The sequence below is a fragment of the Salvelinus fontinalis genome, chromosome 30 (genome assembly GCF_029448725.1).
Source record: "Salvelinus fontinalis isolate EN_2023a chromosome 30, ASM2944872v1, whole genome shotgun sequence".
Taxonomy (NCBI): Eukaryota; Metazoa; Chordata; class Actinopteri; order Salmoniformes; family Salmonidae; genus Salvelinus; species Salvelinus fontinalis.
Genome location: NC_074694.1, coordinates 13,984,908 through 14,012,037, shown reverse-complemented (window position 1 = coordinate 14,012,037; position 27,130 = coordinate 13,984,908). Strand labels below are relative to the sequence as shown.

General features: G+C 41.2%; 1 protein-coding gene across 1 annotated transcript in view; it reads left to right on the top strand.

Moving 5' to 3' along the window:
- The first annotated feature begins 1,475 nt into the window (after positions 1-1,475).
- LOC129828676 (tetraspanin-15-like) overlaps positions 1,476-27,130 on the top strand; it is a 34,067-nt gene continuing 8,412 nt past the window's right edge. Inside the window, exons 1-5 of the mRNA XM_055889805.1 lie at positions 1,476-1,796; positions 12,826-13,011; positions 17,856-17,930; positions 20,703-20,798; positions 23,998-24,114. Coding sequence (XP_055745780.1) covers positions 1,713-1,796; positions 12,826-13,011; positions 17,856-17,930; positions 20,703-20,798; positions 23,998-24,114 — 558 coding nt within the window. The 5' untranslated portion in view covers positions 1,476-1,712. The remainder of the gene's footprint in view (positions 1,797-12,825; positions 13,012-17,855; positions 17,931-20,702; positions 20,799-23,997; positions 24,115-27,130) is intronic.

Here is a 27,130-nt window from a genome sequence, read left to right as displayed (position 1 = left end):
CCTACCTGGTTAAATAAAGGTGAAATAAAATTACAAATTTAAAAAATTGAAGCGTGTGCATCGTTAGCGTGACATTGTCTGCTTTCCCATCTATAGACAATTATACAAATAACCACATATAAAAATATAAACACAACATGTAAAGTGTTGGTCCCGTGTTTCATGAACTGAAATAAGAGCCCAGAAATGTTCAATACGCACAAAAAGCTTATTTCTCTCAAATTCTTTGCTGACTGCAGGAATGTCCACCAGAGCTGCTTCCTGAAAATGTAATGTTAATTTCTCTACAATAAACCACCTCCAATGTTGTTTTAGAGAATTTGGCAGTACGTTCAACCGGCCTCACTACCGCAGACCATGTGTAACCACACCAGCCCCGGATCTCCCCATCCGGTTTCTTCACCTGTGGGATGTCTGAAACCAGCCACCCGGACAACTGATGAAACTGTGGGTTTGCACAACTGAAGAATTTCTGCACAAACTGTCAGAAACCGTCCCAGGGAAGCTCATCTGCGTACTCAACGTCCTTACCAGGGTCTTGACCTGACTGCTGTTCGGCGTTGTAACCGACTTTAGTGGGAAAATGCTCACCTTCGATGGCCTGTACCGGACAGATGGCGTTGTGTGGGTGAGCGGTTTGCTGATGTCAACATTGTCAACAGAGTGCCCCATGGTGGCGGTGGGGTTATGGTATGGGGTCATGGTATGGGCAGGCATAAGCTACCGACAAGAACACAATTGCATTTTATTGAATGCACAGAGATACCGTAACCAGATCCTGAGGCTCATTGTCATGCCATTCATCCACCACCATCACCTCATGTTTCAGCATGATAATTTTGCAAGGATCTGCTGTATACAATTCCTGGAAGCTGAAAATGTCCCAGGTCTTCAATGGTCTGCATACTTACCATAAATGTCACCTTTTGAGCACGTTTGGGATGCTCTGGATCGACGTGTATGACAGCGTGTCCCAGTTCCCACCAATATCCAACAACTTTGCACAGCCATTGAAGAGGAGTATGATAACATTCCACAATCAACAGCCTGATCAACTCTATGCGAAGGAGATGTGTTGTGCAGCATGAGGCAAATGGTGGTCACACCAGATACTGACTGGATTTCTGATCCACACCCCTACCTTTCTGTTAAGGTATTTGTGACCAACAGATGTGTATCTGTATTCCCAGTCATGTGAAATCTATAGATAAGCCTAATTAATTCATTTCAGATGACTGATTTCCTTATATGAACTACTACTCAGGGGAAGCAACAATAATATTGGTATAGGCCTATATTAAAATCAGGTGTTATATACAATGTAGCCTACATCCATATAACAAAATACTAAAAGATTCATTAAGAGTAAATATTTTTGGTCCGTAATATCAGAAACGTTAGACTACATCTTTGAATGTCTACCAACAGTGCAACATAAAACGTCATATGTTGCCTTAACAACTGGAATACAGGAACTTTCAGGGAAACGCAAAAATAGAAACTTGTGAAGTAAACCGACTAAATTACCCAACTAAAACAGAAGCCACGGTGGCAGAAGTGCTCCCATTCATTCCTCGCAGTGTCCTAATTGGGGCTTCTGTCTATCAGTCAAAAAAATATTTACTGCTGGCAGGTGGTGCTTTAACAGAGTTCCAGGTGTGTGGGACGAGAAACAGGAAGTTCATCATTCGGAATCGAAAGAGGGATCAAACATGTCCAATGATGTCAGATATTGTGAGAAGTTCTCCTACGTCTTCCTAAAGTTCGCCCTCATTGTATATTCCACTATCTTCTGGGTGAGTAGTATATGCTTAATATTCCCTGTGTCGCCAAATACAGGCAGACTATGCAAATAACAGAGGGCGTAAAAAATCGACTCGCGCATTCCGCAAAAAAACATTAATATTCACCCTTGCTGGTGTTTGTGAAACACTAAATATTGTCGTATAGCCTATTAGGATTGTTAATAACTTAAAAGTTAGTTTGGATCGACAGGTGTCCGATATTGTAGTCTACACACTGTTCATTTTGGGGCTGGTGGTTTGATAGGGATCTGAACGTCGTATCGTAACCACACCCTCTGGAAGTGACATTTTGCACACTGGCTACGGTTGCCATGATACACGCGATTAATTTGAAGGAATATCACATAGGTTTCCCTACCTACTACCGTGTTACCATAACAAACAAAAAAAGTAGGCCTATAGATGGTCTCATGGAATGTCATATTTTCTAGAGCATTTGCTATTTGCCAATACACCAAATACTATTTGCTAAACTAAATGCCATGGGTATTAATTTGCTATATTGTTTGTTTTTGCTGGTGCCTCACTCCTGAGTCTAATGGAATGCACATTTTACAGTGTGTGCCTTCGAAGGGCATGTGACCGACATTATAAGTGCTAATAAATGCCATGTTATGTTTGGATAAATAGAGGATTACGCATGAGAAGAGTTAGTGCATAGGATATCTTTAGTCCACCCTATTTTATCTGTCAGTAGAATGAGATCTACAATGGCTTGTGAATAAATTGTTAGTGGACAAAGTGCATTATGCCCCCTATACTCTCAGAAGGTTGCCATTTTAAATTAGTTAAACAAACAATACATGTCTTTCATGGTTATTTTCTTCAACAGTTCAATGGAACCAATGTTTTGTGATCTTGATGGATGATCTGAATCCAAATTTACTTGGAAAATATTTATTGGTGATCCTTAAATTGATGCTTTGCATAGAGAGTAAAGAAATAATCATTGCTCAGGCGTTTTCAGTTAGATTGTACAGGGTGAAACAGTCCATGTTTCACCCTGTAAAGTCCGTCTTTGGTTTCAATAAAGCAAATACAGTTCAAGTCGGAAGTTTACATACACCTCAGCCAAATACATTTAAACTCAGTTTTTCACAATTCCTGACACTTAATCATAGTAAAAATTCCCTGTCTTAGGTCAGTTAGGATCACCACTTTATTTTAAGAATGTGAAATGTCAGAATAATAGTAGAGAATTATTTCAGCTTTTATTTCTTTCATCACATTCCCAGTGGGTCAGAAGTTAACATACACTCAATTAGTATTTGGTAGCATTGCCCTTAAATTGTTTAACTTGGGTCAAATGTTTCGGGTAGCCTTCCACAATCTTCCCACATTAAGTTGGGTGAATTTTGGCCCGTTCCTCCTGACAGAGCTGGAGTAACTGAGTCAGGTTTGTAGGTCTCCTTATTCGCACATGCCGTTTTCAGTTTAGCCCACAAATTTTCTATGGGATTGAGGTCAGGGCTTTGTGATGGCCACTCCAATACCTTGACTTTGCTGTCCTTAAGCCATTTTGTCACAACTTTGGAAGTATGCTTGGGGTCATTGTCCATTCGGAAGACCCATTTGCGACCAAGCTTTAACTTCCTGACTGATGTCTTGAGATATTGCTTCAATAGATCCACAACTTTCCCTCATGATGCCGTCTATTTTGTGAAGTGCACCAGTCTCTCCTGCAGCAAAGCATCCCCACAACATGCTGCCACCCCCTGTGCTTCACGGTTGGTATGTTGTTCTTCAGCTTGCAAGCCTCCCCCTTTTTGCTCAATGTAACGATGGTCATTATGGCCAAACAGTTCTATTTTGTTTCATCAGGCCAGAGGACATTTCTCCAAAAAGTACAATCTTTGTCCCCATGTGCAGTTGCAAACTGTAGTTATGGCGGTTTTGGAGCAGTGGCTTCTTCCTTGCTGAGCGGCCTTTCAGGTTATTTCGATATAGCACTTGTTTAACTGTGGATATAGATACTTTTGTACCGGTTTCCTCCAGCATCTTCACAAGGTCCTTTGCTGTTGTTCTGGGATTAATTTGCACTTTTTGCAGCAAAGTATGTTCATCTCTAGGAGACAGAATGCATCTCCTTCCTGAGCGGTATGACAGCTGCGTGGTCCCATAGTGTTTATACACTGCTCAAAAAAATAAAGGGAACACTTAAACAACACAATGAAACTCCAAGTCAATCACACTTCTGTGAAATCAAACTGTCCACTTAGGAAGCAACACTGATTGACAATAAATGTCACATGCTGTTGTGCAAATGGAATAGACAAAAGGTGGAAATTATAGGCAATTAGTAAGACACCCCCAAAAAAGGAATGGTTCTGCAGGTGGTGACCACACACACCACTTCTCAGTTCCTACGCTTCCTGGCTGATGTTTTGGTCACTTTTGAATGCTGGCGGTGCTTTCACTCTAGTGGTAGCATGAGACGGAGTCTATAACCCACACAAGTGGCTCAGGTAGTGCAGCTCATCCAGGATGGCACATCAATGCGAGCTGTGGCAAAAAGGTTTGCTGTGTCTGTCAGCGTAGTGTCCAGAGCATGGAGGCGCTACCAGGAGACAGGCCAGTACATCAGGAGACGTGGAGGAGGCCGTAGGAGGGCAACAACCCAGCAGTAGGACCGCTACCTCCGCCTTTGTGCAAGGAGGAGCACTGCCAGAGCTCTGCAAAATGACCTCCAGCAGGCCACAAATGTGCATGGGTCTGCTCAAACGGTCAGAAACAGACTCCATGAGGGTGGTATGAGGGCCCGACGTCCACAGGTGGGGGTTGTGCTTACAGCCCAACACCGTGCAGGACGTTTGGCATTTGCCAGAGAACACCAAGATTGGCAAATTCACCACTGTTGCCCTGTGCTCTTCACAGATGAAAGCAGGTTCACACTGAGCACATGTGACAGAGTCTGGAGACGCCGTGGAGAACGTTCTGCTGCCTGCAACATCCTCCAGCATGACCGGTTTGGCGGTCAGTCATGGTGTGGGGTGGCATTTCTTTGTGGGGCTGCACAGCCCTCCATGTGCTCGCCAGAGGTAGCCTGACTGCCTTTAGGTACCGAGTTGAGATCCTCAGACCCCTTGTGAGACCATATGCTGACACATGCACATTTGTGGCCTGCTGGAGGTCATTTTGCTGGGGTCTGGCAGTGCACCTCCTTGCACAAAGGCGGAGGTAGCGGTCCTGCTGCTGGGTTGTTGCCCTCCTACGGTCTCCTCCACGTCTCCTGATGTACTGGCCTGTCTCCTGGTAGCGCTTCCATGCTCTGGACACTACGCTGACAGACACAACAAACCTTTTTGCCACAGCTCGCATTGGTGTGCCATCCTGGATGAACTGCACTACCTGAGCCACTTGTGTGGGTTGTAGACTCCGTCTCATGCTACCACTAGAGTGAAAGCACCGCCAGCATTCAAAAGTGACCAAAACATCAGCCAGGAAGCATAGGAACTGAGAAGTGGTCTGTGGTCACCACCTGCAGAACCATTCCTTTTTTGGGAGTGTCTTACTAATTGCCTATAATTTCCACCTTTTGTCTATTCCATTTGCACAACAGCATGTGAAATTTATTGTCAATCAGTGTTGCTTCCTAAGTGGACAGTTTGATTTCACAGAAGTGTGATTGACTTGGAGTTACATTGTGTTGTTTAAGTGTTCCCTTTATTTTTTTGAGCAGTGTATTTGCGTACTATTGTTTGTACAGATGAACGTGGTACCTTCAGGCGTTTGGAAATTGTTCCCAAGGATAAACCAGACTCGTGGAGGTCTAAACATTTGTTTTCTGATGTCTGGACTGATTTCTTTTGATTTTCTCATGATGTCAAGCCAAGAGGCACTGAGTTTGAAGGTAGGCCTTGAAATACATCCACAGGTACATCTCCAATTTACTCAAATGATGTCAATTAGCCTATCAGAAGCTTCTAAAGCCATGACACAATTTTCTGGAATTTTCCAAGCTGATTAAAGGCACAGTCAACTTACTTACTTGTATGTAAACTTCTGACCCACTGGAATTGTGATACAGCGAAATAATCTGTCTGTAAACAATTGTTGGAAAAATTACTTGTCATGCACAAAGTAGATGTTCTAGCCGACTTGTCAAAACTATAGTTTGTTAACAAGAAACTTGTAGAGTGGTTGAAACATGAGTTTTAATGACTCTAACCTAAGTGTATGTAAAATTCTCACTTCAACTGTAGGTTTGAGCCTGAACAGACCAAGGTTTCTACATTGTTAGGGTTAACAATTTTTCTACACAGTATTTTGTTGATAATGGCTGTGTGGGCCACTACTGGGCATAATGGATTCAAATGTGGGCATCTTTAGTGCTGTCTCTACCACACATTCTCTCTCACACACACATCTATATAAATATATTTTATTTATTTATTATTGGCTCGGAACAACCTGCCAAGTCTGGCAACATAACACATTTTTTAAGTTAAAGTTGGTTGGAAATATCTTTTGACTTATTGTACACACAGTAGATTATATGTTGAACAATCAAACAGAGTTATTCAAAGAAGGGACTGCATTCAGTGACGAATTCACCCATTGTTGTGATTTTGAGTGTTTGGAAAATTGACAGGAAATCCTGCAGGTCATCCATCAGGAATCCTGCACGAAAAGCCTATAGTCCAATAATTATTTATAATTTCATGTTTCGTATTGTGGGCTTGTTAATGCCAGGAATGGTATTTTGATTGCCCTCGCTGCTCCTTGACGGCAGAGCCATCAGGGAGCAGGCATACACATGTTAGGAGCCTTCAACAGGAGGCTGCTGAGGAGAGTACGGCTCATAATAATGTCCAGAACGGAATAGCATCAAATATATGGAAACCAGGTGTTTGATGTATTCGATACCATTCCACTGACTCCGCTCCAGCCTTTACCACGAGCCCGTCCTCCCCAATGAAGGTGCCACCAACCTCCTGTGAACATAAACAAAAGGCTGCATGGACCTCCCACGTTATTTTCTCACCAATCTGTTGGATTTCTCCTCGCAGGCATTTCTGTCAGGGTGTTCCAGTCCGTTGACTCTATGGCAATAGTCACAAGGCTTCAGTGTGTGCATGGATAGTGGGAGTTCTGCTGATGTCCATTTTCTTTAATAGAAACATGCTTTATTAGTTTTAGTTTTATTATTTTTGCTCACTGTTGATACAGTTACTGAGTACTTTGCCATAGGGAAGAATGGTAAAGTAGAGAGTCAGACCACAAAATCATGCTGATGAATGTGTACCCCTGGAGGTTGTTGAGAATCCAGTGCCATGCCAACGTGCTAGCCAACGTGCTAGCCCCTCTTAATACCAGATAGGTATTGGATTATGGATTTGTCAGTATTGTTTTAAACAACAGTGTGTGTTTCTGCTCAACAACTAGATATGGATATTATTATTATTTTACAGTATTTGACCTGGGGGAAAAAATCTATTTGCAGCAAAACATATTATTCTACGACCCAGATATCAAAGAAGAGAATTTAAATGCCTTTTACGGAGGTGTTTCATTTAAGGATTTGACGTGATTATCTGATGCACATGCGAGTCAATAGGTTCTTATCATTAGAAATAGTCCTCAGCAATTAGAATAATTTGTGTTATTTTATGTGCCTTGAGTGTCCTGTTAAATATATCTAGTAGTGATGCTTAATGCACTCACACAGTCACCGAAACGTTCGGACTCTGACGTCAATGCTTACATCTTGGATGCTTTTAGTAGTCTGCCTTCATGCCATATAAAGTAATTGAAAACAAGTTGCTATTATCAAGAGGTTCATGAATAGAACCAAGGATGGAATTTTGTTCCACTAAAATTGCTTATGTTAAGAGGACAGTGAGAGGACAGGGCAGGGTATATTTTACTTTTGTCCTGGATGAACACTCATGCGTACGAGCAGTCTTTGAGTACTGCCTTTTAGATACCACTAATTTACAACTTCCACAACTCACAACAACTTGGTCATGGTCCCTTGTCCCTGCTTATGTTCCTGTCTAGACCGACAGACAAGCTGCCTTACCCTTTGGTGCACAATTCCACATGGTCTGTTTGACATTAGGACAGCATTTTATTGTGTTGTGAGCACAGGAACAAATACAAACCCTTACAGAAAAAAATTGCAGTCAGAGTGCAGTATACAAATCCTGCATCCAAAATAACTTTTTTTTACTGCAGTATTATTTTTCAGTGTAACTGCAGTTACAGTTCAGTATAACTGCAGTTCATCTGCTTCACACTGCAGTTATTCTGCAATTACTGCGTCCAAAATACCACAGTCGACTGCAGTTACTGCACTTTTATTGCAGTTTCAAAACTGGGAAAGGCACTGTGAATGGCAGCCATCGTGTTTTGTATGGATTCTATAGTGACTGTATTATACAGTACTTTATAGGCCTATGGCCTGTTTACTGCCAAGCTCTGTTCCTCCCTTGGGTGTTTGCATGTAGATTAGGTGTTTGACCTAGCAACCACATATAGCGCCCTCCATTTTGACTGGTATCAAGGGATCGAAATGCTTTGTACTTTCCTGTGTAGTCCTACATTGTGGTATCAATCTCAGTTCAGAACGCAGTGCCGCCTCATAGCTGTTTGGTGTGTCTCTTTCAATTACCGACCACCTGTAGCACCAGAACAGTCACAATCACAACAGCAGAGCTCAGTGTTCTATTTGCAATTAAAACCTCTGGCATTATGTGCACAGCCAGTTTCTTTGAATTACTAACAAAGCCAGAATTGCTGCATTGATGTTTGAAGAGAAAATCTAATTGGCCCTGAAGTGGGGAAAGCTGTCCAATCAGGTGCCCGTGGCCCACCTGCCACCTGGGGAAACAGACATTCATAGACCCAGACACACTGATTAGTTGTCGCAGGTATAAGATGTAATGAACACCGCAGAACGTCACCTTTGTAATACTACATCAGGATTACATACTGGTTCATTAGTGCTGGAGTTACTATTCCCAAAGGAAAATTAATACTATCGCTACCTCGCAGTTGCTTTCCAACCAATAGTGAAGCTGGAAGAACATTTTATCTTTCACTTACTGTTAAACCAATGTGTTTCTGTGATTGCATTAACGTGTTGTGAATAAGTGATTTTAAATAGATTGTTTTCTATTAACTTTTAAAGAGTGAAGAATTATTTTGACACTTTTAGTAAAAGATCAGATATATTGCTCTTCTGCTAATGCTTAGCAAGCTAATGGAAATGGACAGCCAATAAACTTAATCCCTCAAATTAGAATTCATCTTTGCATTGAACTGTATACTCTAAGAACTCTGAATCAATGGGTATTCTATTACATCTAAACTGTTACCTAGCACAGATGTTATTTACTGATGAATTACCCTCAGCAGGGAGCCACACCACTGGGCACAAACTGGTTGAATCAACGTTGTATCCACATAATTTCAACAAATCAATGCAATGTTTAGAAATTCTTGCATACATAACATTTTCATATTTTATATGAATAAAGACTTGCTAAAGTACCCAAATTCCAGTGTTGGGGAGTAGTGAACTACATGTAGTTCAACTAGTAATTGAACTACATTTTGCAGTAGCTGGGTGGTAGTTGAACTGAATTCTAATCTAGGTAGTATTTTCAGTAGTTAGCTACACCGCTACATGGCGGGAATATAACTAACTACTGGAACTACACACACTATTTTTTTTTTCTGCATAAAGAATAGAAAATATGGGTAAAGTAGGACAACATCTCCTTTGTGACATCTGTAGCCATGAAATGTTTTGAAAGGCTGGTCATGGCCCACATCAACACCACCATCCCAGACACTTTGGACCCACTCCAATTCGCATACCGCCCCAACAGGTCCATAGATAATGCAATCTCTATTGCACTCCACACAGCCCTTTCCACCTGGACAAAAGGAACACCTATGTGAAAATGCTGTTTATTGACTACAGCTCAGCATTAAACACCATAGTGCCCTCCAAGCTCAACACTAAGCTAAGGACCCTGGGACTGAACACTTCCCGCTGCAACTAGATGCTGGAGGAGGTCAGAGACCTGGTTATGTGGTGCCAGGACAACAACCTCTCCCTCATTGTAAGCAAGACAAAGTAGCCGAGCACGCCCCCATTCACATCACCGGGGCTGTAGTGGAGCGGGTCGAGAGCTTCAAGTCCCTCGGTGTCCACTTCACTAAGGACCTATCATTGTCCAAACCCATCAACACAGTCCTGGAAGAGGGCACAACAATGCCTCTTCCCCTTCAGCAGGCTGAAAAGATTTGGCATGGGCCCTCATGTCCTCAAAGTTCTACAGCTGCACCATCGAGAGCATCTTGACTGGCTGCATCACCACTTGGTAGTGTTGTCACGATACCAGATTTTTTTACTTCGATACCAGATTTAGTATCATAACTCGATACTGAAACGATACCATGGCAAAAAAAAGAAAGTGTATTAGCTAAATTGACAGAATATATATATTTTTTACATTGAATGTGTTGATTACTAGTAGAACAAATATATATATATATATATATATACACATACACACACACACACACACACACACACACACACACACACACACACACAGTGGGGAGAACAAGTATTTGATACACTGCCGATTTTGCAGGTTTTCCTACTTACGTAGCATGTAGAGGTCTGTAATTTTTATCATAGGTGCACTTCAACTGTGAGAGACGGAATCTAAAACAAAAATCCAGAAAATCACATTGTATGATTTTTAAGTAATTCATTTGCATTTTATTGCATGACATAAGTATTTGATCACCTACCAACCAGTAAGAATTCCGTCTCTCACAGACCTGTTAGTTTTTCTTTAAGAAGCCCTCCTGTTCTCCACTCATTACCTGTATTAACTGCACCTGTTTGAACTCGTTACCTGTATAAAAGACACCTGTCCACACACTCAAACAGACTCCAAACTCTCCACAATGGCCAAGACCAGGGAGCTGTGTAAGGACATCAGGGATAAAATTGTAGACCTGCATAAGGCTGGGATGGGCTACAAGACAATAGGCAAGCAGCTTGGTGAGAAGGCAACAACTGTTGGCGCAATTATTAGAATATGGAAGAAGTTCAAGATGACGGTCAATCACCCTCGGTCTGGGGCTCCATGCAAGATCTCACCTCGTGGGGCATCAATGATCTTGAGAAAGGTGAGGGATCAGCCCAGAAATACATGGCAGGACCTGGTCAATGACCTGAAGAGAGCTGGGACCACAGTCTCAAAGAAAACCATTAGTAACACACTACGCCGTCGTGGATTAAAATCCTGCAGCGTACGCAAGGTCCCCCTGCTCAAGCCAGCACATGTCCAGGCCCGTCTGAAGTTTGCCAATGACCATCTGGATGATCCAGAGGAGGAATTGGAGAAGGTCATGTGGTCTGATGAGACAAAAATAGAGCTTTTTGGTCTAAACTCCACTAGCTGTGTTTGGAGGAAGAAGAAGGATGAGTACAACCCCAAGAACACCATCCCAACCGTGAAGCATGGAGGTGGAAACATCATTCTTTGGTGATGCTTTTCTGCAAAGGGGACAGGACGACTGCAGCGTATTGAGGGGAGGATGGATGGGGCCATGTATCGCGAGATCTTGGCCAACAACTTCCTTCCCTCAGTAAGAGCATTGAAGATGGGTCATGGCTGGGTCTTCCAGCATGACAACGACCCGAAACACACAGCCAGGGCAACTAAGGAGTGGCTCCGTAAGAAGCATCTCAAGGTCCTGGAGTGGCCTAGCCAGTCTCCAGACCTGAACCCAATAGAAAATCTGTGGAGGGAGCTGAAAGTCCGTATTGCCCAGCGACAGCCCCGAAACCTGAAGGATCTGGAGAAGGTCGGTATGGAGGAGTGGGCCAAAATCCCTGCTGCAGTGTGTGCAAACCTGGTCAAGAACTACAGGAGACGTATGATCTCTGTAATTGCAAACAAAGGTTTCTGTACCAAATATTAAGTTCTGCTTTTCTGATGTATCAAATACTTATGTCATGCAATAAAATGCTAATTAATTACAAAAAAATCATACAATGTGATTTTCTGGATTTTTGTTTTCGACTCCGTCTCTCACAGTTGAAGTGTACCTATGATAACAAATGACAGACCTCTACATGCTTTGTAAGTAGGAAAACCTGCAAAATCGACAGTGTATCAAATACGTCTTCTCCCCACTGTAAATATATTGTGACACCGTTGTGCCTTTTTTTAATCTCATTAAACAAAACGTATAAAATCTCCTAAACCTTTGTTTACCACAGACTTTATTTTTGGCATTTATCAAAAAAGCCATTAATTTGTCATGTTGTTTTGCTGCTATGTTGTTGTCTTAGGTCTCTCTTTGTGTAGTGTTGTGTTCTCTCTTTCTTGTTGTGAAGTTTGTTTTGTCCTATAATTTTTAATCCCAGCCCCGCAGGAGCCCTTCTGCCTTTTGGTAGGCCGTTATTGTAAATAAGAATTTGTTCTTAACTGACTTGCCTAGTTAAATAAATGTACCTATGTCCAACGAACCATGGCGGAGTTAGTGCCTACGAAAAGTATACTACGATTCCCAGAGTGCATTTCACTTTCCAGGGTGCAATGCTCCGCCCAGGGCTTCTGGCTTTTACAGGCTACTGCTAGCAAGCCCAGACAAACGTCAAGCAGTCTAAATATATTGCTGTCAAGTTATGATTGCATTTCACATTACTTTTGGGTTGTGTAATTATATTATAATGCTCACATGAATGTCATGCTGAATATATTCCTGTCATTGTCATTCAAAAATAATTCAAATTGGCATCCAGAGTTGCGCTACGGTCTAAACTTAATTAAAAAAAAACTTTTTTATTAATTTGCATATGTGCTCTTTATGACAATGTTTAAAATTTGGTGAAATAATACTAAGTTACACTATTCAATAAGGGCATGGAACATGGATACCGGTCGGGTGGAATAACCCATTTTATAAGTAACCTTTCAGTATAGGTAACCACTTTTGTCCCCTATACTAAATTCTCTCATCTCCATGTTTCCATTTCCGGTAGCTGGTTGGGGGGTTCATCCTAGCCATCGGCATCTATGCGGAGGTGGAGCGGCAGCGCTACAAAACCCTGCAGGGGGTGTTCCTGGCCCCCGCCATCATCCTCATCGTCCTGGGGGTGGTGATGTTCATCGTCTCCTTCATCGGTGTGTTAGCCTCCCTCAGGGACAACCTGCTGCTCCTCAAAGTGGTGAGTAGTAGACTCACACAATTGCATACAAGACTGGGATATAAGCTTGAGGTTTATCAGGTTCACTACACACAGGACCTGGTTCAAATACATGCAGTGCCTTCAAAGTATTCACACCCCCTTGACTTTTTACACATTTTGTTTTGTTACAGCCTGAATTTTTAAAATGTGTTAATACCCCATTATGTCAAAGTGGAATTATGTTTTTAAATCTATTCAACCCCTTTGTTATGCCAAGCCTAAATAAGTAAAAATGTTCTTAAGTCACATAATAAATTACATGAACTCACTCTGTGTGCAATAATGGTGTTTAACGTGATTTTTCAATGACTACCTCATCTCTGTACCCCACACATACAATTATCTGTAAGGTCCCTCATTTGAGCAGTGAATTGCAAGCAGATTCAATAGCAAAGACCAATAAGGTTTTCCAATGCCTCACAAAGAATGGTACCTATTGGTAGATGGGTAAAAATAAAAAAGCAGACATTGAATATCTCTTTGAGCATGGTGAAGTTATTAATTACACTTTGGATGGTATATCAATACACCCAGTCACTACAAATATATAGGCGTCCTTCCTAACTCAGTTGCTGAAGAGGAAGGAAACCGTTCAGGGATTTCACCATGAGGCCAATTGTGACTTTAAACAGTTACAGGGTTTAATGGCTGTGATAAGACAAAACTGAGGATGGATGAATAAAACTGTAGTTACTTCACAATACTAACCTAAATTACAGAGTGAAAGGAAGGAAGCCTGTACAGAATAAAAATATTCCAAAACATGCATCCTGTTTGCAATAAGGCACTAAGTAAAAATGTAAAAATTGTGGCAAAGAAATTAACTTTATGTTCTGAATACAACACATTATGTTTGGGGCAAATCCATCACAGCACATCACTGAGTACCACCCTTCATATTTTCAAGCATGGTGGTGGCTGCATCATGTTATGGGTATGCTTGTCATCGGCAAGGGATAGGGAGATGTAACAACAACATTTATTTTTAATGGAGCTAAGTACAGGCAAAATCCTAGAGCAAAGCCTGGTTGTCTGCTTTCCAACAGACACTGGGACACATTCACTTTTCAGCAGGACAATAACCTAAAGCCCAAGGCCAAATATACACTAAAGTAGCTTATCAAGACGACATTTATTGAATGTTCCTGAATTGCCTAGTTACAGTTTTGACTTAAATCGGCTTGAAAATCTATGGCAAGACTTAAATGGATGTCTAGCAATGATCAACCTCCAACTTGATAGAGCTTGAATAATTTAAAACAAAAGTGCAAATATTGTACAATCCATGTATCGAAAACTTACTCAGACTCGGTGGTAATCTCTGCCAAAGGTATTCACTCAGGGGTGTGAATACTTATGTAAAAGAGATTTCATTTTCAATACATTTGCAAAAAATGTTTAAACATGTTTTCACTTTGTCATTATGGGGTGTTTTGTGTAGATGGGGGGGAGGGTTTATTTAATCCATTTGAATTCAGGCTGTAACATAACAAACTGTGAAGTAAGTCAAGGGGTACTTTCTGAATGCACTGTATGTCAAATACAGTATGTTCATGTATTTAAGCTGTGTTTTATTTACCTTGGGCTTTACAATTATGGGACTATTTCATTGGTTCCGTTGTACCTGGGGAAAAAATGGTTGGTCGCTAAATCCGGCGAGAAATAGGACCATGTAAAAATGGCTAGCTGGAGCTCGTCTGAGTGGTTGGCAGGATATGCCCTCACCTGCTATTAACTTAATGCTGATTAGTTTTGGTTCTTTCAACTACAGTGCTGTTCAGTTAGAACATGATGTTGAGGCCCATCACTGTAACTTGGTCACCAGCTCCGTCCATTAGAAGGTTTTATATACAGTGCATTCGGAAAGTATTCAAACCCCTTGATTTTTGACACAATACCCCATAATGACAAGGCAAAAAGCACGTTTATTTTTTATTTTTGCCAAACCCCGAAAATATTACATTTACATAAGTATTCAGAGCCTTTACTCAGTACTTGGTTGAAGCACCTTTGGCAGCGATTACAGCCTTGAGTCTTCTTGTGTATGACGCTACAAGCTTGGCACACCTGTATTTGGGGAGTTTCCCATTCTTCTCTGCAGATCCTCTCAAGCTCTGTCAGGTTGGATGGGGAGTGTCGCTGCACAGCTATTTTCAGGTCTCTCCAGAGATGTTAGATCGGGTTCAAGTCCGGGGTCTGGCTGGGCCACTCAAGGACATTCAGAGACTTGTCCTGAATCCACTCCTGCGTTGTCTTTGTGCTTCAAGTCATTGTCCTTTTGGAAGGTGAACTTTCGCCCCAGTCTGAGGTCCTTAGCGCTCTGGAGCAGGTTTTTATCAAGGATCTCTCTGTACTTTGCTCTGTTCATCTTTCCCTCGATCCTGACTAGTCTCCCAGTCCCTGCCACTGAAAAACATCCCCACATCATGATTCTGCCACCATGTTTCACCGTAGGGATGGTTCCAGGTTTCCTCCAGACGTGACATTTGGCTTTCAGGCCAAAGAGTTCAATCTTGGTTTCATCCAACCAGAGAATCTTGTTTCTCATGGTCTGAGAGTCCTTTTTAGGTGCCTTTTGGCAAACTACAAGCGGGCTGTAATGTGCCTTTTACTGAGGAGGGGCTTGCGTCTGGCCACTCTACCATCAAAGGCCTAATTGGTGGAGTGCTGCAGAGATGGTTATCCTTCTGGAAGGTTCTCTCATCTCCACAGAGGAACTCTGGATCTCTGTCAGTGACCATCGGGTTCTTGTCACCTCCCTGACCAAGGCCCTTCTGCCCCAATTGCTCAGTTTAGCCGGGTGGCCGGCTCTAGAAAGAGTCTTGGTGGTTCCAAACATCTTCCATTTAAGAATGATGGAGGCCACTGTATTCCTTTGGACTTTCAATGCTGCAGAATTTTTTTTGGGTGCCCTTCCCCAGATCTGTGCCTCGACATAATCCTGTCTCTGATCTCTACGGACAATTCCTTTGACCTCATGGCTTGGTTTTTGATCTGACGTACACTGTCAACTGTGGGATCTTAATATTGCCAGGTGTGTGTGTGTCTAATCATGTCATATCAATTGAATTTACCACAGGTGGACTCCGATCAAGTTGAAGAAACATCTCAAGGATGACCAGTGGAAACAGGATGCACCTGAGCTCAATTTCGAGTCTCATAGCAAAGGGCCTTTATACTTTTTTAAATAAGATATTTCTGTTAAGTTTATTACATTTTTTTGCAAAAAAATCTTCACCTGTTTTCGCTTTGTCATTATGGGGTATTGTGTGTAGATTGATGAGGGGGAAAAAAGTATTTAATCCATTTTAGAATAAGGCTGTAACTTAAAATGTTGGAAGGGGTCTGAATGCTTTCCAAATGCCCTGTAGGTGTGGTGCACAACACTTCAAGATAGAAAAATAGTATGTAAGAGTCCTTAATTATAGAAATCTTCTTGAGACGGCAGGGGAACATGCTCTGACTTGAGGTGTGCGGGGTGGAGACCTGGACTGCATCCAAGCGCACGGATTGGTTGGAATTGAGAGCGATGTAGGCTGTCATTGTAAATAGGAATTTGTTCTTAACTGACTTGCCTAGTTAAATAAACATTTAAAAAATGTATTGACAGGAAGGCCAGTCAGGTTAAGAGGGCCAGCCTTTTTTACAGTACCATTCCATTGATTTCAGTTGTTAAATTCTAGGAAGGTCCAAGCTGCAACACTGTCGCAGGTATATGACTGTATGGGCTTGGAATGAGCCTTATAATGTGTTTCTGTGACTGTGTACATTCCTTGAAACAGCAGTCTTTCTCAATATAATTTCAGGTCTTCAGTGTTAGTGGCACGAGACAATTTAGCTCATATCAGTATGCAAAGTATGTGCTAAGCCATAAATGTTACCTGAAAATGTTTGCATAGCATCACAGTTGGCTGGGTTGTTTTAAAGCTTGATTTGTCTGCAAAGTCAAACAAGCGGTAATTAAGACACAGCCACTAATGAAAGTCCACTAGCTCCATAATTATCACTGATTTATTAATTTGGAACAGTTTACCCACCCGCGTTGACAACATTTTGAAATATGTAACTGTACTGTAGCAGGCCCTCATCCATGCTGCATTTTTCACTTTGATCTTATGAATTAATGACCAAATGAATATTAATCACATTTGAAATGCTTGCAACCACTTTTAATGAGACACCAGTACTTGTAATGTATTGAATTTGATTCCTTTATATAGTTTGACTAACTTTTGAACATATTTGAGTTTTTTTGTCTTGTACTAAAAGCAAGGTATTTTTACCCTGAAGAAATTCTGCAATTTTGTTTAATTGGGGAACACTTCTTTTTTTTATGCTACAGTGCAGGAAACTACAATACAGGCTGTTTGAATTGAGCCTGATATTAAAAGACATTAGGCATTCATCAATGATTGATCAATACATTTGTTTTCATATATAAAAAGTTGCTATGAAAATGGTAGAGAGCAGCAGCAGTCTAGATGTCAGAGCTAACCGTTGGTTTTGTGGTTAGCAAGATACGATCAAAGATGGGCGGCAGGTAGCCTAGTGGTTAGAGCGTTGGACAAGTAACCGAAAGGTTGCAAGATCGAATCCCCGAGCTGACAAGGTAAAAAGCTGTCGTTTTGCCCCTGAACAAGGCAGTTAACCCACTGTTCCTAGGCCGTCATTGAATATAAGAATTTGTTCTTAACTGACTTGCCTAGTTAAATAAAGTTTAAAAAAATAAAATTCTGATCAAAAGGACTCTAAACAAATGTCCATTAAACCATTTAAACTTGACTGTTCTGTGTATTAACCTTTTTTTAAATGTGTTTTTTTAGTTTCTCTACACCTTGACAGTCTGTCTTATTCTGGAGCTCCTCGGTGGCATCCTGGCTCTGGTTTTCAGGCATCAGGTACTGTAAACCCCAGTTATATCACGTTATTAAACTCATAATCATAGATTTTCTCTCAATCTCTAAACTCAGCAAAAAAAGAAACGTCCTCTCACTGTCAACTGCGTTTATTTTCAGCCAACTTAACATGTGTAAATATTTGTATGAACATAAACTGAACAAGTTCCACAGACATGTGACTAACAGAAATGGAATAATGTGTCCCTGAACAAAGTGGGGGTCAAAAGTAACAGTCAGTATCTGGTGTGGCCACCAGCTGCATTAAGTACTGCAGTGCATCTCCTCCTCATGGACTGCACCAGATTTGCCAGTTCTTGCTGTGTGATGTTACCCCACTCTTCCACCAAGGCACCTGCAAGTTCCCTGACATTTCTGGGGGGAATGACCCTAGCCCTCACCCTCTGATCCAACAGGTCCCAGACGTGCTCAATGGGATTGAGATCCGGGCTTTTCGCTGGCCATGGCAGAACACTGACATTCTTGTCTTGCAGGAAATCACGCACAGAACGAGCAGTATGGCTGGTGGCATTGTCATGCTGGAGGGTCATGTCAGGATGAGCCTGCAGGAAGGGTACCACATGAGGGAGGAGGATGTCTTCCCTGTAACGCACAGCGTTGAGATTGCCTGCAATGACAACAAGCTCAGTCTGCTGATGCTGTGACACACCGCCCCAGACCATGATGGACCCTCCACCTCCAAATCAATCCCGCTCCAGAGTACAGGCCTCGGTGTAATGCTCATTCCTTCGACGATAAACGCGAATCCGACCATCACCCCTGGTGAGACAAAACCGCGACTCGTCAGTGAAGAGCACTTTTTGCCAGTCCTGTCTTGTCCAGTGACGGTGGGTTTGTGCCCATAGGCGACATTGTTGCCGGTGATGTCTGGTGAGGACCTGCCTTACAACAGACTTACAAGCCCTCAGTCCAGCCTCTCTCAGCCTATTGCAGACAGTCTGAGCACTGATGGAGGGATTGTGCGTTCCTGGTGTAACTCGGGCAGTTGTTGTTGCCATCCTGTACCTGTCCCGTAGGTGTGATGTTCGGATGTACCGATCCTGTGCAGGTGTTGTTACACGTGGCCTGTCTCCCTGTAGCGCTGTCTTAGGCGTCTCACAGTACGGACATTGCAAATTATTGCCATGGCCACATTTGCAGTCCTCATGCCTCCTTGCAGCATGCCTAAGGCACGTTCACGCAGATGAGCAGGGACCCTGTGCATCTTTCTTTTGGTGTTTTTCAGAGTCAGTAGAAAGGCCTCTTTAGTGTCCTAAGTTTTCATAACTGTGACCTTAGTTGCCTACCGTCTGTAAGCTGTTAGTGTCTTTACGACCGTTCCACAGGTGCATGTTCATTAAATGTTTATGGTTCATTGAACAAGCATGGGAAACAGTGTTTAAACCCTTTTACAATGAAGATCTGTGAAGTTATTTGAATTTTTACGAATTATCTTTGAAAGACGGGGTCCTGACAAAGGGACGTTTCTTTTTTTGCTGAGTTTATATACATGCCGTCTCTTATTGGATACGTTTACCTGGGCTTGTGCAAAGTTCTGATTTTTTTAAAGGGGCAATCACCAGCTGCTACATCCATTTTTGGACATATAAATTAATGATATGTACACATTTCTTCTTGAATAATATAACTTAGAAATGCCTCATGAGAGCCCAAAATATAAGCTTGTTTTACTCCAGTGTTTGTAAACAAAGTAGATGTAAACGAACACTATATAGCCTCAAGATGGTTAAAACTATAATGTTCATATCATGGATCCTTGCATGGCTCTGTCTATGAATTTGAGTGTGGTTACATTTTTCCAGCCCCATCCTTCAGCTTTTTACCGAAACGGTGGCTGGAAGACGCTTTGATGTTGTTTCTACTGCTGGTTGCCGCTTTACATTGGAGAGCTAACAAGTTTATAAAACGTGTACATTACAATATGTCAACGAAGTGGGACTAAATCAGTTGTGTTGATATCAGCCATGGATATTAACTGCAGATTTGATATCAGATTGCCACTTGTGGTTTCCATGTAGGCATTTTCAAATGTATTGTCTATGATATTCCAATTACCATTGCGTTTTGAAGTTTGTGAAAGATTTCTGGCCTTTACATTGTTAAGCCACTAACTTCTAAGAATGTGAGACCCTTAATTTGATATGCTGATATCAATAATACAAAATCAACGAGTTATTCATTTTGTCTTGCATAATGGCCCTTTCCTGTTGTGTCAATGACAAGAACAAGATCAGCTTGAGAAGCACACTTCCATTTGATCTGTATTGAAGATTAGATGTAGAAAACCTAGGAGTCTTTTTGGGAGAAGATGAAAAAGAAGGGAGAAAGTTATAGAATCAATAGAAAAAAAACAATAGCACAGCATTTCACAATTTCATAAATATTTAGGGTAAACGTTTAAACAGCAATGACTAGTCTAATCTGTAGAGAGAATTGCCATTTTCAAATCTCAACAGTAACTAATCCACCAATGGTCAAATGCATATGTTATTGAAAGATTTGAATTTAATGTAAATGGCTCAAGTCAGGATAATTTTCAATCAAAAATAGGTTACACAGTCATTTGTCTCTGAGGAATTTCTCATGACTGAATTTAGGTCATTTTTATTGAGAGGAGGAATAAAGGGAGAGTGTCGGTCAGTGACGAGTTCCCCTTTTTTTTATTACTCAATTGTTATAATGCTGCCTACACACTAATATCTCAATCCTACAGTCTTACTACATTTCACCCTCTATTTTACTTTTCCACCATAGACAGTGGATCTCTTAAACAAAAACATTCGCAAAGGAATGGTGAATTACTACGATGATCTGGATTTCAAGAACATCATGGACTTTGTTCAGAGAAAGGTAAGATTTCTGTTTGAAAAATAAGTGGATTTTCTTTGAAACTGTTTGCCAGCTATTCCCTCCATTGCTGTTGACCAAATGTAATTTGGGATGATTCACTTTGTGACATGGTGGTTGGCCAACTCAAGCTCGAAGAGCAGTTTGTAATTAGAAGATTCCTACTGGGTTGGAGAGCGGTGGATGCTGTCCACACATCATTTGGAGTTCACATTCTCACACCTAACCTTGACCAAATGTGTTATTGAGAACTCCTTTTCACCAGCGACCCTGCTTTGAGTTGTTACACAGGAGGACTACTGATGATCGAAACGTCAAATCAGACACAAGCATTGGGATTTATTTTGAGAATTATACTCACAATATTTTATTCCATGAGCAACACCAAGCCATTTTGTAGGATGGAAAACGTTGAAGGAAATAGCTACTTGTAAACTGTGAATGTTGGAGGACAGGTCTGTCTCCCATAATAGAATATTAATGTGTCATTCTGTCTCAATTCTCTCCAACTGTGACGTGTTTGACATTTCCTGAACCACATCAAACACAGGAGCTTTGACAATCCCCACTGAGGAAGGTAGTGGTGTTAGTTTGGACTTGTTGATGGGAGGTAAATCAATACAACTGCGTTGAGTGAATACTGCTGTCCCCTTTTTATAGCCTTGAAAAGCCTTCCGGATCAGTAGAAAGGAAAACTGTCTATGAACTGACTATTGAATAAGAGTTTGTGTGTTGTAGCTCTTTCCCCCCTAGGTACTTTGACAGGGTTTTCACAGATACTTTTTTCCCTTAAGTGCAGGCTTATGGTGAGATGTTGAACTGCTTCAGGTTAGACAGTGTTTGAGTCTACGTCAGACTTATTTTTAGAGTGCGAGGGAGTAAGTGTAGTTCAATTTGCTTTTAACTCGGAGGCGTTTCGCCAGCCTCTGGAAGTGGTCACTCAGATGGAAGCAGGTTCTATGGGGGAAATGATTGTATTGTATACCGTAGGATGTCTTTCATGATGGGTTAAGTGGCGTCAGAGGCACAGCTTTTTAGGGAGACGTGGCTTTCTGACACTGGATTGAGACATCTGCAAATGTATTTGCATAAAAAACGTTCACTTCACAGGACTGTGAAAAGGTACACTATTAAAATGAGTTTGCAACCACATGCAAAACATTTGTGAATGTTCAATGACAGTCTTTACGCTTTTAAGCGAAGGTCTCTGCTATTCCAAGTCGTGTATGTAATGACTGTAATTATAGCAGGGTATTTTAATAGCACTCATGGATGCACGTATCTCAAGCCTCTTTTGCAGAACACTAGATGGCTGAATTAGATTTATAGCTTGTGGTGTGATATTTCGCTTCTAGGTTTTGTGAGTGTCCAAAACAAACATTTAACATTTAGCACAGGCCGGTTTTTGTTTATTGATCTCTAGAGTAGGCCTAGTATTGCTTTAGCTTGGGTTAGTTCTTACACTGATGTTAGTCTGTACTGGCCTACATGGTCTCTGTGGTGAACCATGCATATCGCTTGTAGAATCTGTTGGAGAAAAGGTTACTTGCTAATCTCCCTAAGCACAAACAAGGTCTCTCTATCTCATGTGTTTGTAACTCAATCATGTCAGAGCCACTCCACCTCATTAGTTCTCCATCATCACAACCATGTTTTTTGGGGGGGTGGGGGGTTCTTCAGGAATACATATGTTCATAGGTAAAGATGCCCAGATTTCTAAATGATTCTCTTACAATCTCGATTTTAAAAAGCCACTCTACTAAGAGTGTCTAGTTTACTGGAACTAGCGAAATGCTGAAGTAATTACCCTAGCTGCATTTGAGATGCAGAGAGCCATTCAAATGAGTTGGGGGACTGGCATAGGAATCCTGCTGCTCGTAAAAAAAACATTTTAAAAAGTGGACTAATATTTATTTATATATTCCCCCATGAGAGCAGTTGGCTCAATGAATGAATGCAGAATAGTGAATATTAATATTATTCAAGTAAAATATGGAATTTACCTCTGGACTCTTAATAACTGTTCATTTTGATCCCTTCACTGAAACTTTACAGGGTTCTAAATGACCAAATGATGTTTCACACCCATAATGCTATAGCTTCTGGCATAGTACACAGCTAATTGAAATAAATACTAGCAAATTGCTCTATGTGTTTTTAAGAGCCTTCTTAAGGTATGAGATTTGAAGACAAAGCAGACCCACAGTGTGCATCTCAGCTCTTGTAAATTGTAGTAATTGCAAAAGCTCAACGTGTAAACAACCTTGCTGTACCAGAGCAGAAAAGTTAGGAATTGTATTTGAAGTTCAAACTAACAACAATTTAAAGCCCTTAATAAGTCTATAGTTCTATGCTTCAAAAATAATGTATAAGCAAATGGCATGCTAGAGTGTGGTAAAGCTAAGAGTTATGCCACTTGTTGTGCATGATGTAAGGACCTGTTAAAAACGTATTGGATGTGTGTATCTGTGTAGGCATAAAGGGTTTGTGACCGCTTAATTAAGCCTTTAAAGTTGTGTGTTTTTAAAGAGGGATCAAGGTATAGGCCAGTGGCGTAGCGCAGTTTGGAAGCGATTACAGTTGAGTCTTTCTGGGTACGGTAAGTCTCTAAAAGCTTTGCACACCTGGATTTTACAATATTTTCCACATTATTATTATTTTTTTATTCTTCAAGCTTTGTCAAGTTGGTTGTTGATCATTGCTAGACAACCATTTTCAGGTCTTGCCATAGATTTTCAAGCAGATTTAAGTCAAAACTCTAACTCGGCCTCTCATGAACATTCACTGTCTTCTTGGTAAGCAACTCCAGTGTAGATTTAACCTTTAGGTTATTGTCCTGCTGAAAGGTGAATTCATCTCCCAGTGTCTGGTGGAAAGCAGACTGAACCAGGTTTTCCTCTAGGATTTTGCCTGTGCTTCATTCTGTTTATTTTTTTATCCTGGAAAAACTCCCCAGTCCTTAATCATTACAAGCATGCCCATAGCATGATGCAGCCACCCCTATGCTTGAATATATGGGGAGTGGTACACAGTATTGTATTATTTTTCCCCCAAACACAACACAAACGTTTTTTGCAGTATTACTTTAGTGTGTTGTTGCGAACAGGATGTTTTGGAATATTGCTATAGGCCTACCATTCTATAACTGTTTTGATTGTTAATACAACTATGTTTGTTTCTGTCTGTTGTTCTGTCTTTACAGTTCAAATGTTGTGGAGGGCAGGAGTACAAAGACTGGGAAGTGAACATGTACCATAACTGTACAGCTCCTGGACCGCTGGCTTGTGGAGTGCCTTACACCTGCTGCCTCGAAAACAAGGTCTCTGCTGCTCTTCCTTTGAGAGCTCATTATGCAAATTACAATATAATAGATCGTTATTTAAATCCATTTTAATGCAAATTTGAAAAAATAAATAATAAATCTGTCACAGTACCCAACTAAACACACATGACAGGCTGGGTGCAACATAGGGTCAACTCAGCAGAGCAGTGACCGTGAAGCAGTTTTGGGGGTTTAAGTTTCTTGCTTGAGGACAAAACGGCAGTAGGTAGAATAGGCGATAATGATGCCAGCAACCCTCCGACTGCAGTTCACTCCGCCCTGCTTTTATCCATCAGCCTTGTGTTTCAAACCAATAACCTTCCAGTTACTGGCCCGCCTCTCTAACCTCGAGGCTACTGTTTTCTCCAAGTGACAAAAAATTTCATAAGTTCACATTTTCTTCTGACAAGTGTCTGGTGGAAAGCAGACTGAATCAGGTTTTGGTTATTTACACTCATAACTGAACTGGTTAGCATTGTATTGTTTCAGCAGAGAATGTTTTATTGTCACATACACCGGAGCAGTGAAATGTGGTGTTTGACAGGGTCAGCCATAGTCATATGGCACCTCTGGAGCATATTAGTGCTCAAGGGGCATATCGACATATTTTTCACCTTGTCGGCTCGGGTATTCGAATCAGCGACCTTTTGGTTACTGGCCTAACGCTCTAACCGCTAGGCTACCTTTTGGTTACTGGCCTAACGCTCTAACCGCTAGGCTACCTGCCGCCTTATTGGAGACCACATCCATAGCAGCACTGCATGTCCCCTAAAACATTTGCATACTTGTCAAACTATTCATCACTAGCTTAGATTTTATCTCTGTATCTCTAGATGCCTCCTATGACATTTGTTCCCCTCTGTGTTGTTCTGAGCCCCACATTCAACAGTAGGGTCGTTCTTGAATGGCGGTGGCATTTTGTCATTTCATTCTTTCATTTTAATTTATTTGGGTACCTCTTCTAAATCAACTATGACAGCTTAATGACTTTTAAATAATTGTTATCATGATGATAACATTGTGCCACCAGTAGGAGTAGAAACACCAATGACAAATAGGTAATTGAGGATTTTCTTAAATGGAGGCCACAGATGCTCAATCCATTTCAAAATAATTTACTAAAGTGATATGATTTAATCATTTTTCTCACAATGTAATTTCTCTTCATTTAAATTGAGTAACACCAAAATCACTATTTAGGCACACCAAATTATCAATGGAATCCTCAAATGGATGACCTACTAGAAGTTTGTGATTTAACTCATACGTTTCTTTAATATAGACCCCTCGCCTGATAAGTTTGCCACTGGAGGGAATGCTCAAGGTCCTTGTATAACTTTGTATTAAGTGATTTTTCAAGGCAGTATTTTATTTAACCTTTTAATTAACTAGGCAAGTCAGTTAAGAACACATTCTTATTTCCAATGACGGCCTACCCCAGCCAAACCCTAACCCGGACGACACTGGGCCAAATGTGCGCCGCCCTATGGGACTCCCAATCACGGCCGGTTGTGATACAGCCTAGAATCGAACCAGGGTCTGTAGGGATGCCTCTAGCACTGAGATGCCGTGTCTTAGACCACTGTGCCACTCGGGAGCCCCCGGTAACACCAATGACAACTTAAACATATATATTTGTTTTAAAGTATTTTAATAGCCTTATTTGCTTTTATTGAGCTATACAATATATTAATTGTTTATTTTCTAGCATTTTAAAATAAATATCTCTAAATCTGAAAAATATGTCATTAGAACTCTACTCATCACTACTGGGACAAGCCAATTTGCTTGCCCTTTAAACAATGCATCAAAATATAGGTTTTGAAGTATAAAGGACTTGCATTATGTTTTATTATTGATTAACAGTTCCATATAAACACAAACCAGTATGATGTGCAACTATTTGTAATTTTAGTGTTTGTCATTGTTTCTGAGGCTGAGGGGCTCAAATGCCATCACAATTCAATATCACAGCTTGCAATACTTGCAATTGTATTGCTTTTAATTTATCTGGTGAGAGGCAGCAGTCAACATTTACTTTATTTTATGTCATCAACCATTGCCAGAAGCATTCCACATGGGGAAAGAGGCTAGTCGGGATCTTTGTTAATCAATATCACAGGGCTGTGATTTGGTTCTGTATTCAGTCATAGCTAAATATAAACATTTATTGAAAAGATTAACGCTGTGAACTCTGACAAAAAAAATCTGACTGTGAAAAAACGTTGCATTATTCATTTGCTGAGAAAGCAATTGCATGTATAAGTAAGGTACACGCAATCCATCAATCAGCAGGGGTCCGGGACAAGGTAGCGCGCCAGGTGAAGTTGGGTCAGGGGTGCACAGCAGCAGTCAGAAAAGCAGCACTGGATCATCAGGTGGACTGGCAACAGGAACTGCCAGGAATCATCAGGTCAGGCTGTCCTCAGGCACGGTGCGCCGGCCCTCTGGGAGGGGAGACGTAGCACTCACAAAACATGGGGTCTGTAGATGTGAGCCTTTACCATCTGGGTGTCACTCAGCAGAACTGACAACCACTTTGTGCTCTTAAAAAGTACAAAGAGAACATAGGCAGGTGGGGACAGGGGCCTTATGCTGCCATGCCGCTGTAAGAGGATCTGGCTCTGAATCCTAATATGTTGTCCTGATGGCTCTCAATCCTAATATGTTGTCCTGATTTTAAATGGCAAGGTAAAAAAGACTCAGTCTATTTTATTAAACTGCTTATGGACATGCAAACCTTTTTGTCTAATGTTGTCTCAACGATTTCAAGTCTTAACCTGTAGCCGAAATATCAAGTCAAAATGTGCATGCTTTCTAATTCAAGCTCATGATTTTCTCCAGCTGTGTACCCCTGACCTTTCTCCATATATATTTGTTCTTAACTGACTTGCCTAGTTAAATAAAGGTTGCATTTAAAAATAAATATATATTCAGTCAGTCGCTGGGATCTGAGATATAGTAGCAGAGAACCTTCAGGGAAAATCCCCCAGCTATCTGACTTAATGTATTC